The sequence below is a fragment of the Haliotis rufescens genome, unplaced genomic scaffold (genome assembly GCF_023055435.1).
Source record: "Haliotis rufescens isolate VD_foot unplaced genomic scaffold, xgHalRufe1.0.p SCAF_15, whole genome shotgun sequence".
Taxonomy (NCBI): domain Eukaryota; kingdom Metazoa; phylum Mollusca; class Gastropoda; order Lepetellida; family Haliotidae; genus Haliotis; species Haliotis rufescens.
The window spans coordinates 2,911,523-2,929,896 of record NW_025963835.1 but is presented as its reverse complement, the minus strand read 5'-3'; the positions used below and the strand labels follow the sequence as shown (position 1 = coordinate 2,929,896).

At 46.5% G+C, this 18,374-nt stretch overlaps 1 protein-coding gene across 3 annotated transcripts in view; it reads right to left on the bottom strand.

The window, feature by feature from the left end:
• Positions 1-18,374, bottom strand: part of LOC124134934 (golgin subfamily A member 3-like) — a 46,483-nt gene that overhangs the window by 16,296 nt on the left and 11,813 nt on the right. For 2 of the 3 annotated variants that reach the window (XM_046500039.2, XM_046500038.2), the window contains exons 3-9: positions 15,889-16,082; positions 13,093-13,312; positions 12,008-12,348; positions 5,658-8,324; positions 4,223-4,454; positions 3,411-3,625; positions 243-521 (exon numbers count right to left, since the gene is read on the bottom strand). In XM_046500039.2, coding sequence (XP_046355995.2) covers positions 243-521; positions 3,411-3,625; positions 4,223-4,454; positions 5,658-8,324; positions 12,008-12,348; positions 13,093-13,312; positions 15,889-16,082 — 4,148 coding nt within the window. Of the gene's footprint in view, positions 1-242; positions 522-3,410; positions 3,626-4,222; positions 4,455-5,657; positions 8,325-12,007; positions 12,349-13,092; positions 13,313-14,361; positions 14,428-15,888; positions 16,083-18,374 lie in introns of those variants that run through there. The other variant, XM_048396035.1, reaches the window with a different exon arrangement.

Sequence of the window (18,374 nt, the reverse complement as noted above, 5' to 3'; positions counted from 1 at the left end):
GGGTAGCCTAGTGGTTAAAGCGATCGCTCGTCACGCAGAAGACCCGGGTTCAATTCCCGACATGGGTACAATGCGTGAAGCCCATTTCTGGTGTACCCCGCCATGATGCTGCTGGAATATTGCTAAAAGCGGCGTAAAATCATACTCACTCACTCACTCACACACTTAAGATTATCGGCATCCCTGCTTCACATTGTTGACAAAACACCTTGAGCAACAGCCACTCTTCATGCATCTCCTACCTGAATCTGCTCCATGATGAGCGGGTTGCGCGCGATGTTGTCCGCAAGATCCCGCCTCACCCTCTCCAGCTCCTGCTCCAGCCCCTTGTTGGTCGACGCAAGGCTGGTCACCTGGGCCTGGTGGCTCAACGCCGTCTGTCTGCTGGAGTCCAGGTCAGCCTGCAGCTGGTTCAGCGTTGCATCCCGGGTCTGTACGTCCTGTCGCAACTGCTCCTGGTCCTGCTTGGAAGCTTCTGACTGTTTCTTCAGACGCTTGTTCTCGGATATCTTTGTCCCGATCTGTGGTACAGAACAATCTGTTAACTACTGATTTTATTTAAAGAATATTTATAAACATGAAGAATTTATTAAGAACAGATGTTAATTAACTTCCTGTTGGGGAGAAATAAGGAACAGAAAGGCTACTTGCTTCCAACTCTGAACATTCATACATTACTGGCAAACGACCAGGCAGGAAGGAACAAAACATTTGTGAAAGTTGGTTGAAAATGAATAAAACATGCCAAAAAACAAATAACTGTGTTCCTCTATCCAACTGCTTCCCAAGGTACCCCACCTCTACCCACCTGCTTCCTGAGATCCTCCCCCTCTACCAACCTGTTTCCCGAGGTACCACCCCTCTACCTACCTGCTATCTGAGGTCCCCCACTTCTACCAACCTGCTTCCTGAGCTCACCCACCTCTACCCACCTGCTTCCTGAGGTCCCCCCACCTGCTTCCCGAGGTCACCCACCTGCTTCCTGAGATCCTACCTCTACCCACCTGCTTCCTGAGGTCCCCCTCCTGCTTCCTGAGGTCCCCCACCTGCTTCCTGAGATCCTACCTCTACCCACCTGCTTCCTGAGGTCCCCCCACCTGCTTCCTGAGATCCTACACCTCTACCCACCTGCTTCCTGAGGTCCCCCACCTCTACCCACCTGCTACCTGAGGTCTCCCACTTCTAGCCACCTGCTTCCTGAGGTCCCCCGAACCTGCTTCCTGAGATCCTACACCTCTACCCACCTGCTTCCTGAGGTCCCCCACCTCTACCCACCTGCTTCCCGAGGTTCCACACCTCTACCCACCTGCTACCTGAGGTCTCCCACTTCTAGCCACCTGCTTCCTGAGGTCCCCCGAACCTGCTTCCTGAGATCCTACACCTCTACCCACCTGCTTCCTGAGGTCCCCCACTTCTACCAACCTGCTTCCCGAGGTTCCACACCTCTACCCACCTGCTACCTGAGGTCCCCCACTTCTACCCACCTGCTACCTGAGGTCCCCCACTTCTACCCACCTGCTTCCTGAGGTCCCCCACTTCTACCCACCTGCTTCCTGAGGTTCCACACCTCTACCCACCTGCTTCCTGAGGTCTCCCACTTCTACCCACCTGCTTCCTGAGGTCTCCCACTTCTACCCACCTGCTACCTGAGGTCCCCCACTTCTACCCACCTGCTACCTGAGGTCCCCCACTTCTACCCACCTGCTACCTGAGGTTCCCCACCTCTACCCACCTGCTTCCTGAGGTCCCCCACTTCTACCCACCTGCTACCTGAGGTCTCCCACTTCTACCCACCTGCTTCCCGAGGTCTCCCACTTCTACCCACCTGCTACCTGAGGTCCCCCACTTCTACCCACCTGCTACCTGAGGTTCCCCACTTCTACCCACCTGCTACCTGAGGTTCCCCACTTCTACCCACCTGCTACCTGAGGTCTCCCACTTCTACCCACCTGAGGTCTCCCACCTCTACCCACCTGCTTCATGAGGTCTCCCACTTCTACCCACCTGCTACCTGAGGTCTCCCACTTCTACCCACCTGCTACCTGAGGTCTCCCACTTCTACCCACCTGCTTCCTGAGGTCTCCCACTTCTACCCACCTGCTACCTGAGGTCCCCCACTTCTACCCACCTGCTACCTGAGGTCCCCCACTTCTACCCACCTGCTACCTGAGGTCTCCCACTTCTACCCACCTGCTACCTGAGGTCTCCCACTTCTACCCACCTGCTTCCCGAGGTCTCCCACTTCTACCCACCTGCTACCTGAGGTTCCCCACTTCTACCCACCTGCTACCTGAGGTTCCCCACTTCTACCCACCTGCTTCCTGAGGTTCCCCACTTCTACCCACCTGCTACCTGAGGTCCCCCACTTCTACCCACCTGCTACCTGAGGTCCCCCACTTCTACCCACCTGCTACCTGAGGTCTCCCACTTCTACCAACCTGCTACCTGAGGTCCCCCACTTCTACCCACCTGCTACCTGAGGTCTCCCACTTCTAGCCACCTGCTTCCCGAGGTCCCCCCACCTGCTTCCTGAGATCCTACACCTCTACCCACCTGCTTCCTGAGGTCCCCCCCTTCTACCCACCTGCTTCCCGAGGTTCCACACCTCTACCCACCTGCTACCTGAGGTCTCCCACTTCTACCCACCTGCTACCTGAGGTCTCCCACTTCTACCTACCTGCTACCTGAGGTCTCCCACCTCTACCCACCTGCTACCTGAGGTCCCCCACTTCTACCCACCTCTACCCACCTGCTACCTGAGGTCCCCCACTTCTACCCACCTGCTACCTGAGGTCTCCCACTTCTACCCACCTCTACCCACCTGCTACCTGAGGTCCCCCACTTCTACCCACCTGCTTCCCGAGGTCTCCCACTTCTACCCACCTGCTACCTGAGGTCCCCCACTTCTACCCACCTGCTTCCCGAGGTCCCCCCACCTGCTTCCTGAGATCCTACACCTCTACCCACCTGCTTCCTGAGGTCCCCCACTTCTACCCACCTGCTTCCCGAGGTTCCACACCTCTACCCACCTGCTACCTGAGGTCTCCCACTTCTACCCACCTGCTACCTGAGGTCTCCCACTTCTACAAACCTGCTTCCTGAGGTCTCCCACCTCTACCCACCTGCTACCTGAGGTCTCCCACTTCTACCAACCTGCTATCAGAGGTTCCCCACTTCTACCCACCTGCTTCCTGAGGTCCCCCACTTCTACCCACCTGCTTCCTGAGGTCCCCCACTTCTACCAACCTGCTTCCTGAGGTCCCCCACTTCTACCCACCTGCATCCCCAAGTCACCACATCTACCAACCTGCTTCCTGAGATACTCCACTTCTATCCACCTGTTCCCCACTTCTACCCACCTGCTTCCTGAGATATTCCGTTCTATCCACCTGTTCCCCACTTCTACCCACCTGCTTCCTGAGGTCCCTCTGGCCATCCTTCTCCTTCTGAAGGAGGTCCTCGAGACCCTGGATACGGCGGAGGTAGTCCTGCTGGACGGTGTCCTGTCCAGCCATGGCATCGCTCAGCTGGGCGTGGACCTCCACCAGGGATGACTCTCTCCGGGCCAGGGCCTCCTCCAGCTGAGACACATGCTGCTTCAAGGAACTGTTGTTCTGCACTAAACCTGCAACAAACACATCCGCTTACAAATACATACAAATAACTCGAAGACCTGGGACTGGGACAGTCTGTCTCCGTGGTCTAGTTGTAGAGCCTCTGTCCGGAGAGCGGAAAGTCAGGGGTTTGATACCTGGCCGCGCCATACCAAAAGACGTTAAGAAATGGTACTTGTTACACTGCCTGGCGTTCGACATTAAGGGGATAAAACAAGCACTGGTTGGCTCTGTGTCAGTATACTGTGTTTGAGTCAGGTACTCATGTTAAACCGTGACATGGTATTTGAGTCAGCTCACACTAGAAAATCCTTATTAGTCAGGACTAGTAAAAACAGCATGCATGTCGCTATAAAAGTGCAATAATCTTGGACGCGATATTAAACCACACCTTTTACCTGAGATCTCTACTATTAAAGGCTTGAGTCCCTGGATACCCAAATAAAATAATTAGGGTTAAATCCTTCAATAATCCCTATCTTTCAGAGCCTGATAATGAAAATAGAAAACAAATGAAAAACACATCCGCATAAGATAATGAGAGGAAGCAATTGTAAATGGATGTGATGGTCATGTGATAACCTGTATATCATCATCCCTCCACAAACCTGCCAATCTGCCTCGCTCCTTCTCCAGCTCCAGGGACAGCTGCTGGTTCAGTTCGTCAGTCTTCTCCCTCTCACTCTCTTCCTCCCTCTCCTGCTGGAGAGCAGCTTCAAGGGCAGACAACTCCTGCCTCAGTGTGGCAACTTCTGTCTCCTTGGCATGTTGTAGAGCTATGAGTTGACTGTGAAGTTCTTGCTGTGATAGGCGGGATGTTGCCAACTCACTGGCCAGACTCTGGTTTGAAAATTAATGTTCAAGTTCCACATGAGGCTATCACAAGTGAAGCAGGCAACACAAAACTCAGCTGCCAGTCTATGTCTCGAGATGTACATGTTGTTAGCATAAGGTAGATACTATAGTTCCTGATCCCCCAGCACCTGCTTCCTAAGATCCCCAAGCACCTGCTTCCTGAGATCCCCCACAACCTGCCCCCACCCCCTGAGATTGCCACCATCTGCTTCCTGAGATCCCCCAGCACCTGCTTCCGGAGATCCCCTAGCACCTGCCTCCTGAGATCCCCCAGCACCTGCCGCCTGAGATCCCCAGCACCTGCCGCCTGAGATCCCCAGCACCTGCTTCCTGAGATCCCCCAGCACCTGCCGCCTGAGATCCCCCAGCAACTGCTTCCTGAGATCCCCCAGCAACTGCTTCCTGAGATTCCCCAGCACCTGCCTCCTGAGATCCCCCAACACCTATTTTCTGAGATCCCCCAGCACCTGCTTCCTGAGATCCCCCAACACCTATTTTCTGAGATCCCCCAGCACCTGCTTCCTGAGATCCCCCAGCACCTGCCTCCTGAGATTCCCCAGCACCTGCTTCCTGAGATCCCCAACCACCTGTCTCCTGACATCCCCAACCACTTGCCTCCTGAGATCCTCCAGCACCTGCTTCCTGAGATCCCTAACCACCTCCTTCCTGAGATCCCCACCCCCTCAAGCACCTGCTTCCTGAGATCCTCAACCACTGCTTTCCTGAGATTCCTACACCTACTTCCTGATATACCCCAGCACCTGCTCCCTGAGATCACCCACCATCAGCTTTCTGAGATCCTTACACCTGCTTCCTGAGATTGCCAAGACTCTACACAAGATATTGCAAAAACAATATAGGTTGGTAAATTTTTAATGTGTAAATGTCTTGACTCTCCTAGCAAACCTACAGGCAATATATAATATTCATACCAATTTGAGTGAGTGAACAGTATGGAAGGCTAATGTGCAATGTAGCACAGACAATACGTATTTACAAAATGGGTCAAACTCACAAGAACAGTTATGGTGCTGACACACCCAGGACCATCATCTGGGTGATGCTTGGCCTCAAACCCAGTATCAGCAGATAATGGTACAAGTAAGGATGCAACTCTGAACAGTGCACTGCTATGCCCCACACATGTTTAAGAAGCGCATCCTCTTATATCCATGCAGCATCACCTACCTGTAGCTCTGTCCTCATCTGGTCCTGCTGTTCAATGGAACTGATCTCAAATTTTCTCTGCATCATCTCCAGCTCTGTCTGCACCTTCTCCTTCTCGGACATCACCTCACGTAGGCGGGAACTCAGCGTCTCAACATTTTCCTCAAACGCCTCCTGCCTTCTCGTCAACTCTTCCTTCAGAGAGGTGAGGTCGTTATTAAGCTGTTCACTGTGCTCACTGTGTTTCTCTCTCTCAAGCTCTCGCCTCTGTTCTGATTCTGCTAATCTGTCATTGACAGCCTGGTTCTCCTTGGAGATTTCCTCGTACCTCTCATCCGACACAACACTAGCACTACTCTGCTGCACACTGACACTGTCCACCTTCACTGTGCCTTGTTGATTTGCTGCCTCTAGCCTTTGTTTTGTTTCTGAAAGCTCCATAATCAATGCATTTCTCTCGGTCACACTCGTATCCTGAGTTGACAGAATCGCAGCTAACTGTTCCTTCAACATTTTCACATCACTCTCCAAAGAGTTCTTGTGAATCTCTAACTGTTGCACCTGAGTTGACTTACCATTATAATCCTTATGCATTGAGTCATAGCTACGGTTTTTTATATTGAGATCCTTCCTCATTGTCTCCAGCTCCCTCTGAAGTTGAGACTTGTCTGAGTTCACCTTCTCTAACTCAGCCAGCTTCATACTGAGTTCACTCTTCATCATCTTGAAGCTCTTCTCCACCTTGAACATATCCTTCTGAAGTTTCCCCAAGGCTTCATCCACCACCGTCTTCTCCTCCTTCACAGCCTGGTACAAGATCTCTGCTGATGCCTTCTCCTCCCTCAGCTGAAGGATCTCCTTGTCCTTCCGTGTGATCTCTGCCTGGAAGGCCTTCAGTTGAGCCTCAACTTCAATCAGCTTCTGATTCACATCCTCAAGCTCCTTCTCCTTCTCCATCAGTGTTTCCTGGGATAGAGTCATCTTCTTCATCAACTCCATCTGTTCATTCTCCATGGCAAATATCTGCCCATGCTTCTTCTTCAGGTCTTCCTGAGCCTTGTCCAGCCTGGCTTGCAGGTCATTGTTAATTTGCATGAGAAGAGTCAGTCTCGACCTTTCATCTTCAGCTGAGGTAATTTGTGTATTGAAAGTATCCTCAATCATTGCCCTCTCTCTCTGAATCTCCTGGAAAGCAGCCTCACGTTCCATCATGTCAGATTCAATTGTTTCAAGATGCTTGGCCAGCATCTCTTTCTGTTTCAGAGCTCTGTGCTGAGCATCAGTCAGCTGCACCCTTAGCCTAGCATTGTCTGTTTTCAACCTCTCAACAATTGTTCCCTGGCTGACACTCTGGGCTTGTAGTATAGTCAACTCCTTCTGGAGCTGTGACCTGACATCATGAGCTAATTGTAGCTGCTGCTGGTACCATTCCTTCGTCTTCAGAAGAGACACAAGATCACTTTTGGCAGATTTTGTCTCATTTTCAAACTCCACTTTAACCTGTAGTCCGTTTTGCACTTCAACATACAGCTCAGCTACCTTGTTCTTCAGGGCCTGTACTGCTACTCCTTTAGACATGATATCATCTCTCAGATCTTTCATTCTGAGCTGCAGCTTGTCATGAGCCTCCTGAGTCATTTGAAGTTCTTCATGGGAGATTTTACTTTCTTCGATTTTCTCCTCTAGGAGTTTTTGAATCTCTCTTGCTGACTGCTCCAAGGTTTCTCGTGACTTCTTCAGCATATTAACCTCATGCTTAAGGGACTCTTTTTCTGGATCATGCTCTCCCCCTTTGTGAGACAAAATCTTGAGTCTTAGAGAGGCCAGCTGGGCTTGTAACTCAGCTCTCTCCTGGAGTGTGGACTGAGCCTCATGTGTCAGCACCTCCAGCTGTCCTTCCAGCTTGGCCTTCTCTCTCAGGACCTCATCCAGCTGCTTCTTCATAGCTGGACTTGCATCACCGTATTTGCTTGTCTTCACAGGACGCTGAAGCAGTGAGCTAGTATTGTACACAACCTGCTCTGTCTTTGGAAACAACGGGCCGATTTGAGGAACAAATATTTGCGGTTTGTTCACTGGAATTGCATAAGGTGTAGATGTAAGCGGATGTTGCAAAAGGGAACTAACATCCATGTCCACTCCCGAATCCGAGGATGTGACTTTGGCTTGTTGGGCAGGACTTGTTGCATTATGTACAGGTTTAAAAGAGGTTTCCTTCACAGGAGGCGAGTGTCTATGCTGCACAAACTGACTCATGTCAACTGATTTAACAGGAGGCAAAGATTTCAGGAAGGAGTCGGTTTCAGACTGGTTGTATTTCTCCAACTCCTGCTCGCTGGAGATACTGGACACACTCCTGGTATCGTCCGTCCTGTCACTCACACTCCCAGAACCATTCACGGGCCCATCCTGTACACTGTCCTCAGACACCTTCCTCTGCTTATCCGACTTCTTCTTGTCACCCTTCAGCCCCGACTTTGCTCCCTTAGAGTCCTTGCCCCCGAACCAACCAGACTTCTCCTTGGTGGTGGTGCGAGTGAGAGATCCTGCAGGGATGAGGATCAGTTCCTTGGGCTCAGCAGTATCTGCACTCTGTGGAGTTTCCCTGCCAGTGAGGGCGGTGTCAGTAGTATCGTGTTTGATCACTTCAGCTGTTGGTGATTGAGGCGACAAAGTTGGACTTGGCACCTACAAAGAAAGGTAAAGTTTGAAGAAACTTTATACTGAACATTAGGGCAACTCGGGTACTCGGGTCAGGTGGTTCCTGGGTAGGACCCGGGTACCCACAGTACTACCCGGACCCGTGGATAGTCACGTGATATATTGTTATATAGCACAAGTTATCTAGAACTCCCACGATTGCACTATAAGTGACTAATATTCGCATTTCTTTCTGACTATGCACGCATTCCTTCTTACTTTATACGTTTGAATAGAGATAAAACTTCAGTCAACTTAAATGAATGCACGACATCGTTTAATACGTGTATCTAAATACATTTTGCCAGGGCTACGGTCAAACTATTCCCAATCGGACATTTGTACCTATCCCTTGAGACCAACAGCGGGTACCCAGGTAGGGTCAGGTAATAATGGGGTGGGTCCCGAATAGGAAATTTTGACTCGTCCCAGCCCTACTGAATATGGTATTTCAGCTGTTTGTATCAAAAAAGTTTCAGTGCAATAGAAGCTGTGCCAAATCTTTTACATCTACTAGCCCAAACACATGTAGCACCCATTTCAGAAGATTAAAGGGGCTGACCATTTGATATTTGGGTTGTTAAAAACAAGAAGACAGCATTATCATGATTATCACTACCGTATTTTCTTGAGTATAGTGCACACCCATGTATAATGCGCACCCCCCTCTAGCGGGTTCAATATTTTGGAAAAAAAGAAATCTGAATATTATGCGCAGAAAATTTTTACACCGTATCCTTTCAGCGAAGTCCGGCAAACGAACGGGTGCTGAGAAACTTCGTCAGTACAAATTCGAAATTTGAGATAAAAAATCTCCAGACATGTTTATTTACCGTTTAAAAAGTATTTATTGTTCTGCTAGGCATTGTTTTATATTTAGGGATTAAGATTACCTTCCGTATTTTCTCGTAAACTAAGCTGGAAACAGCAATCAGCTGTACACACATTTTCTTGGAATCGACCGGTGATTCGGTCAAGACACACCCAATGATATAACTTTATAAGATTTTTAATGCAAGGATCGGCAACAATTGTATCTGAAACTATTTTATTTATCAGGAATAATATATTCCATTATTTTCTTAATTATATGCAACCTTTACTAAACATATTTAAAATAATAATAACCCTAAGCGAAGCAGCTGATCGCTATTCCCGGGTATTATTTTTTACATGGAACATGTCTGACCAGTCACCGTCAAGGCTCACGCGCACGTGATCGCGAGAATTTCATGTTGACATAGAATCGTCAAACAAAAACAAATATGACTTTTAACGAGGCAAAGTATGTCATTTATGATATATGTATCCATTCTCTGTCAACTAAAGTTTGTTTCAAGGCGTCAATAGCGGTATTCTGACCGTGGTTGCTGCTAATAACGGTGAGTTGTGCGATTTTCCGATCGCTTCACACACGATTTCGCCGAAATTAATAAAAACAATATTATAAGGAATTTTGAATAAAATCAATGAAATAAGTTACAAACATAAGTCCAGATATAAAAAGAACACTTTTTATAGCCAGACAGTGTAATTACATAAGTATTTTGCGTACTTCAGTATGGATTTGTTGACATGGTATTCCCGGTGTTTCGTGCTCACGGTAATGTCTTTCCATGGGCGAAAAAAACATCCAAACTCATAATTTGTGTATAATGCGCACCCCCTTCTACACAGCTGTGTTTTTTCGAAAAAAAAGTGCGCACTATACTCAAGAAAATACGGTACTCCCTGCCATGGAGCACATTAGAATTTCTTGTTCACATAGTAGTGAACATTAACTATAAAAAAAAAAGAGTTCTGTAAAGCCTTAAGAAGAGATAGGCACTAGGGTCGCCTTATCATTAAATGTGAAATTAATACACACAAAAGGCCCTTTCTTTGTAAAAATAATGTATGGCACCAATTCCATTGGTATGGACCAATTTTCGAACACAGTCTTGACAAGTATCTCATAGATAAGCATGCAAAGTTTCATTTATGTAACTTTAGTAGTTTCTGAGAAAAGATCTCCCAATTGCAGACACTATGCACAAAGTTGAAAAGCATGGAGCAAGGGCCATAACTCTGTAAATAAATAATTTACAGCACCATTAAGAACATGAACAGTAATATCAGTGTGCAAAATTTCATTTCTCTGAATATTATAGTTTGGGAGAAAATTTGTTTACTTTGAAAAGCAGATGGATGGAAAGAAGTAGGGATGGACGTATGGACGAACAATCGTTATTTTGTTCAAAATTTGAATTTTTATATGTTCTTATTTTCTTAAATTCAAAGAAATTTTAACTTGGTATTTTAACATTACATTTGATGCAATAAAATAGAACTGAACATAAAAGCCTATTTTGTATCGGCTGTTTTACCAGTGACATACAAGTCACCTCTACAAGGCCATCATGTCAGGTACAACTATACAGAGTACATGGAAACATCAATTTGGAATGTCTTCAATCTTACTTTGGGGATTTTCCCTGATAATTGTTGCAGACTTGGGGTCGCATAACAGTCTGAGTAGGTCTAAATAAATCACTGCTCTATGCTCTGAGAAATAAGGTAGTGTGGGTCTCCCCTTTTGCTGCCACTTTCAGAGAAACACTTTGTGTCTTGAAGGGCCGACTGCAAAATATTCTGTCTCAAACTCACATTCTTGCCCCTCCTGCCCCAGAAAATTACATGGCTGGTCCTAAAAACCAATATACTACTAGGCTCAATAAGAAGTGAACGAGCTGGGTTTAACGTCGCTTTGAACAGAATTCCTGTTATATCACGGTGCGTAAGTTTAATGTGGTAGGAAAGCCCGAGGTGATGCAGGTCTGAGACGTTTACCACTTCGGTGAAACCCACGAGCATGGTTATGGTGCTGACAGACCTAAAAACATAATTGGGGCGAACCAGAGGCGGGTTCAGGAGGGCGAGCGACCGTGCGAGAGTACAGTGAGGCAATATCACGCCTTTCTGATGGGTTCATACGTTGATGTTCATGATAACAAAGTGTTTATTTTTATTATTAGTTACATGTCCCTGTGCTGGACCACACAATCCAGCAATCGACATGAGCATCGGTCTGTGCAATGAGGATACGATGACATGCATCACCCAAGTCAGTGAGTCTTATCACTCAATCCTTACGGCAAACATATGGGTTGCGGAAGACCTATTGTCTTTCCTGATCATCACGGGTCAATATATTGAAAATGCAAAAATAACTTTTTGATGGTAGATCTAGTCTAAAAGATTATTCTTTTGACATCAGTTCCATTCTCGTCAAAGGCAAACATTTGTTCACTGTGCGACGCCATCTTGGATTACGAGGCGAACTACCTCTCGGGCTGAACACGCCTAAGGATTCAAATCCATCATCTTAGGTTTCTGGCATACCCAAGGGATGCAACTCTGTGCACAGCGAATTGCAGCAACTAAGACGACTGGGCCACCCCTGCCCCCCATCAATAAGGAAGCGTAAATAAGCTACATGGGATCTCTTATTAACTCAATTTCAGAAAACTTATTTTGGTTTGTTCCTTTTCAGGATAGAATATGGCTATTTTATATGACAAATGTAGAAATTATATTCTTAGTGTCCAGCACAGCCTAATTATTTTTCTACAAAATATCTTGTCACCATGGTGACAGACCCATCAGAAAGTTTAACATGCAAAAGTCATCACCTGTGAATTATTGTGTGTAGCACCAGGATTTGGAAGATTTGTGTTTGTTGCTTCAGGCACAACAGGAGTTGTTCCCCTTGGAGTTGGTGGGGTAGGAGTTGTTCCCCTTGGAGTTGGTGTGGTAGGAGTTGTTCCCCTTGGAGTTGGTGTGGTAGGAGTTGTTCCCCCTGGAGTTGGTGTGGTAGGAGTTGTCCCTCCTGGTAAAATAGGAGTTGTCCCCCTTGATGAGTCTAGCACAGGAGTTGTGGTCCCTGATCCATCAACAGCTTTGAGTTTCTTCTCTGCCTCAGCAACAATTTGAGCAACAACATCTGGTGATGCTGGAGTGATGTCTTTGTTACCTGAGTATTTAGGAGACAATAGTGAAATTTCATTCTAACTGACGCCAGGAGAAATGCTCACCTTCCATCTTAACTTTCTACAATCAACCCTGTTCGAAGCAGTAAATAAAAGCTACAATACCATATCCATATTCAAAGCAGTAAAAAAACATTCATGTTCAAAGTTTTCTTCTTTATTAATATCAACATGATCAATTATCGAGGCCATATTATCTAAATTATCAACGTTGTGTTCGAGTTTTAATGATAATCGCAGTTAAACTCAAGAATTGGGTCGCAATGCCCCTTTGGAGAGTAATAATAAGATGTTTCGGCTTGATGTGGGATTATAGCCTAAAGTGATGCAGGTCTTCGGGGTAAAGCATTTCGGAGTGAGTGAGGGAATGAGTTGGTATAAACACCGCTTTGAACAGTATTCCAGTTACATCACAGCATGTCAGCTTATTGTAGGAGGCAAGCCTGAACTGATGCAGGTCTCAAACTTTTACACCTTTGGTGATGCCCATGAGCACAGGTATGGTCATGACAAACCTAACAATGAAACAATAGGTTTCTGGAGTGCCAAGGGACGGAACTATGCACAGTGAATTGCGGCGCCTTAGATGACTGGGCCACCTGTGCCCTTTACGCACTTCTGGAGAAGCCCACAAAATCATATGTGTTGCTGACAGGTCAAGGATCACTATTGGGGGCAACTACAGGCCCAAATTGCTTATCCATTATGCTGTGATACTTTAGTCTTACCTATAACAGACCACTGTAATCGCAGAGCTTCTGCAACGGTCTCGAAGGAACTGTTCTCCTCCCCCTCGGGAACAGCTGGTTTGTTCGGGGGCGGTGATGTGGTCTCGGATGGCATGGTGGTGACAGCAGTGGATGTAGAGTTGATCACTGTGGTTCTCCCCACAAACTTCCTCTTCTTCTTGGAGATGTGCTGCCTGACAGCTGCAGTATTGGCAGTTACCTACAGCAGGGCAGAGGAGTAACATATATTCTCTTGTAAGGTCCTATTTCATATAAAAGTTATTGAGAGTGTTGGAGTGAGTGGTGATGTTGGGATGTGAAATGGGGTGATGTTACGTCGCATCAAGATTATTGCACATATATAGCAAAATCCACAATGTGTTTGTGTGTCACAGATTTAGAATGCTAGCACACGATGCCTTGCCACGGTTTAACATCAAATTGATCAATACCCCACTGATACAGAGTGTACTGACTCTGAGCCGACTGGTCCTTGTTTTATCCCCTTATGCCGAGGTACAAGTACCATCTTTTAACGTCTTTTGCTATGGCGCAACCAGGGACTGGACAACTGTCCTTCCTCTCTGCGGACAGACACTCCATCCATTAGACCATGGAGGCGGTCAAGTGAGTGTAGGAGTGCTGGAGTGAGTGAGTGAGTGTTGGAGTGAGTGACTAGACTGAGTAGCGATAGATCCATGATCCTCATCATTGAGGCAGGATGACACAATCAAATCACCATGGAACAAGATCCACAAAGTGTACATAGCACTACTGCATTCTAAGGTACTTTAAGATTGCAATTGTTGCATGAATGTTAGCCTCCAGGTTAGCATAGGTCTTCCGAAATCTATATACAGTCAAACACCATTGTGTCGAAGGGGCCTACCTAAATACCTGGAGTTATCTGAGGTTTGACGCAACCGAAACTGATAAATAAAGAAGGAAGATACAGGGACCAAGCTTTTACTTCGAGACTACCACAAGTTCAATACATTAAAGTTTGACACAACAACTGTATGCTTGTTTGATTGTATGCTTGTCATACGAGGCGACTATGGATTGGGTGGTCAAACAAACATCACAATGTCAGTTATCACATACCTGGGACAGGAATGCTATGACTACTGCTGCTGTGTGAGGCACAGTTATCACATACCTGGGACAGTAATGCTATGTCTGCTGCTGATGTGTGAGGCACAGTTATCACATACCTGGGACAGGAATGCTATGACTGCTGCTGATGTGTGAGGCACAGTTATCACATACCTGGGACAGGAATGCTATGTCTGCTGCTGATGTGTGAGGCACAGTTATCACATACCTGGGACAGTAATGCTATGACTGCTGCTGATGTGTTAGGCACAGTTATCACATACCTGGGACAGGAATGCTATGACTGCTGCTGATGTGTGAGGCACAGTTATCACATACCTGGGACAGGAATGCTATGACTGCTGCTGCTGTGTGAGGCACAGTTATCACATACCTGGGACAGGAATGCTATGTCTGAGGCACAGTTATCACATACCTGGGACAGGAATGCTATGACTGCTGCTGATGTGTGAGGCACAGTTATCACATACCTGGGACAGGAATGCTATGACTGCTGCTGCTGTGTGAGGCACAGTTATCACATACCTGGGACAGGAATGCTATGTCTGCTGCTGATGTGTGAGGCACAGTTATCACATACCTGGGACAGGAATGCTATGTCTGCTGCTGATGTGTGAGGCACAGTTATCACATACCTGGGACAGGAATGCTATGACTGCTGCTGATGTGTGAGGCACAGTTATCACATGCCTGGGACAGTAATGCTATGACTGCTGCTGATGTGTGAGGCACAGTTATCACATACCTGGGACAGGAATGCTATCACTGCTGCTGATGTGTGAGGCACAGTTATCACATACCTGGGACAGGAATGCTATGACTGCTGCTGATGTGTGAGGCACAGTTATCACATACCTGGGACAGGAATGCTATGACTGCTGCTGCTGTGTGAGGCACAGTTATCACATACCTGGGACAGGAATGCTATGACTGCTGCTGATGTGTGAGGCACAGTTATCACATACCTGGAACAGGAATGCTATGACTGCTGCTGCTGTGTGAGGCACAGTTATCACATACCTGGGACAGGAATGCTATGACTGCTGCTGCTGTGTGAGGCACAGTTATCACATACCTGGGACAGGAATGCTATGACTGCTGTTGCTGTGTGAGGCACAGTTATCACATACCTGGGACAGGAATGCTATGACTGCTGCTGCTGTGTGAGGCACAGTTATCACATACCTGGGACAGTAATGCTATGACTGCTGCTGATGTGTGAGGCACAGTTATCACATACCTGGGACAGGAATGCTATGTCTGCTGCTGATGTGTGAGGCACAGTTATCACATACCTGGGACAGGAATGCTATGACTGCTGCTGATGTGTGAGGCACAGTTATCACATACCTGGGACAGGAATGCTATGACTGCTGCTGCTGTGTGAGGCACAGTTATCACATACCTGGGACAGGAATGCTATGACTGCTGCTGATGTGTGAGGCACAGTTATCACATACCTGGGACAGTAATGCTATGTCTGCTGCTGATGTGTGAGGCACAGTTATCACATACCTGGGACAGGAATGCTATGACTGCTGCTGCTGTGTGAGGCACAGTTATCACATACTTGGGACAGTAATGCTATGTCTGCTGCTGCTGTGTGAGGCACAGTTATCACATACCTGGGACAGGAATGCTATGACTGCTGCTGATGTGTGAGGCACAGTTATCACATACCTGGGACAGGAATGCTATGTCCGCTGCTGCTGTGCTAGGCACACAGTGCCCATTCTGTGGGTCAGTAAGTTTGATGTAGCTGTCGTCGGGGTTGACGAGGTATCGCTGGTGTGGTGGACTGCCCGAACAGTCGGACCACACCGGGTCGATCTGGTATGCAACAGGCTGGGGTGTGTGAGTCTGGTAGTAGCTCGCTGAAACACAAACTACGACAATAAGAGATCATTGTTATGCATTAATAAGGAGCTTCACCGGCTGCCACCCACACATAGGACAGGGGTAGGTCTACACCATTGATCACATCTCAATATTCCATATTTCATTTCGGACGAGGAGCTATTTTAACACAACAACTACTCCTTCCAACTTTTCACTAGTCCTGGGCTAACAGACAAGTGTCTGTATCTATCCCTGTATACAACATCCTGTTCAATATTCTGACTCATGGACTGATGCCCACTTACATCAACGAACTCATAAAAGAACACATTCCATCCCAATCTCTAAAATCAGATAGCCAGCATCTTTTGCAGCAGTTTTGGGGATAGGTCTTTCACCAACGCTGGACCAGTACTTTGAAACCATCGTCCTAAGGGGCATGACCATAACACTAGTAAGAGTTGCAAGACCACTCTGCAATTCTCTGTGAACAGGTAACCATATGCAGCTTTAGAAATTGGTAGTCCTTGCCAAACTGCCCAATAGTTAAGGTATCATAAGCACTAGTAGACATTGCCTTTTTTAATTGTTATTATATGATATCATTACAAGGATAAGTGGACTAAAATTGTTAGTTTCTATCACTGCATATGTGCCCATGTTTTGCACCAAACTCAGTTCAAACTGACCTTAACCCAGTGGATAGTGTTGTTGATTGACACTAACACTTTTATCACATTTTTAGCATGATTACTGTTAAAACAGTACATTTATATTCCACACACAAGTGTGCTGAAAGCCTAACACCATTGTTCCCCCGTCAAAGGGGTCAACATGGTCAATGGGTCAACATGGTCAATGGGTCAACATGGTCAATGGGTCAACATGGTCAATGTGCTTGCGACATTCTCACATCCCAGGGGAGCATACAACCTAAGCTGCCTGTTGCTAGAATGTTTACATTTTCTGTCCGTTATATTCAGTTCCAATTTGTAGCAAAATGAGGAACTGGGAAATGGTTCAGAACTATTTAGTCAATGAGGACTACCATCGTGAGGATTTTACCAGCACAATTTGGATGTGCTAGCTAGCGTACCACTGTGAATGTCAAAGGCTGATCCACCTACACTCTGCGACCATCATTGCTTTTGTTTGTTTGATGTTTAACGCCGAACTCAGCAATAGTCCAGCTATATGACAGTGGTCTGTAAATAATTGAGTCTGGAGAAGTCAGTCCAGTGATTAACACCATGAGAGTCAATCTACGCAATTGGGATATGATGGCATGCATCAACAAAATCAGCGAGCCTGACCACCTGATCCCGTAAGTCAGCTCTTACCTGAGACCTGCATCACTTCAGGCTTTCCTCCCACATTAAGCTGACATGCCGTGATATACAGTATTCGACATAATAAGCGCCCAAGGCGCTCTCAAAATTAGAAATAGGAGGCTCTTATTAGTATATTATTTTGGTGAAAAAAAAACGGAATTGAAAGATAAATTTCGTGGTTTAAGCTGACATCCTGAAATGTTTATATACAACAGATATATTTTTCCAGAATTTAATTGCCCATAATTAAGGGTGCATATTACACACATCATGCTTATTGGGATTGTTCACTAGCCAATATATTAGCAAATATCGCCATGGGCACTTATTAGAACGGGGTGCTTATTACGTTAAAAGCGGTGGTAAACCCAACTCACTCACTCACTAGTCAGCTCTTACAACATACACAGTTGCCTCGCATGGGTTACTGAAGACCTATTCTAACCAAGATCTTCATGCGTCTCTAACATTGCTTAATTTGGCCAGACTAGTTATCTATGTGACACTATATACAAGATCATGTGCCACCAAATACACACTATGTTCTGCTAGTATACTGTCATGCTGGCAATATGTCAAAACGCATTTAATTTTTAAATGTAAATTCCTCTCATATCACATTTTGACAAAGTGATCAATATTTCCATGACTACTATCTATTCCATTAATTACCAGTGATATTTTTTCCATGACAATGAAATGCTCCAACTGAATCCCTCCAAGTAGTGTCCCAGACACAACAAACCAGACCCACTTGGGCAAAAATATACAGTGTACATGGTGTATAACAGATATATTCAGCAGCTGATATGTGTTACCATAATCTTGACAATTCAAACACAATGAGACAACTCGTGGATGGCTTGACACTGCATAACATGAATACATGTTTTGAATTATCAATCAGTTTGAATATTAATGCATATGACAATACAATCTGCAGCCTTAGGGCTTTCACTGGCTGTGGATGATCCACGATGATGATGACAGCTACCA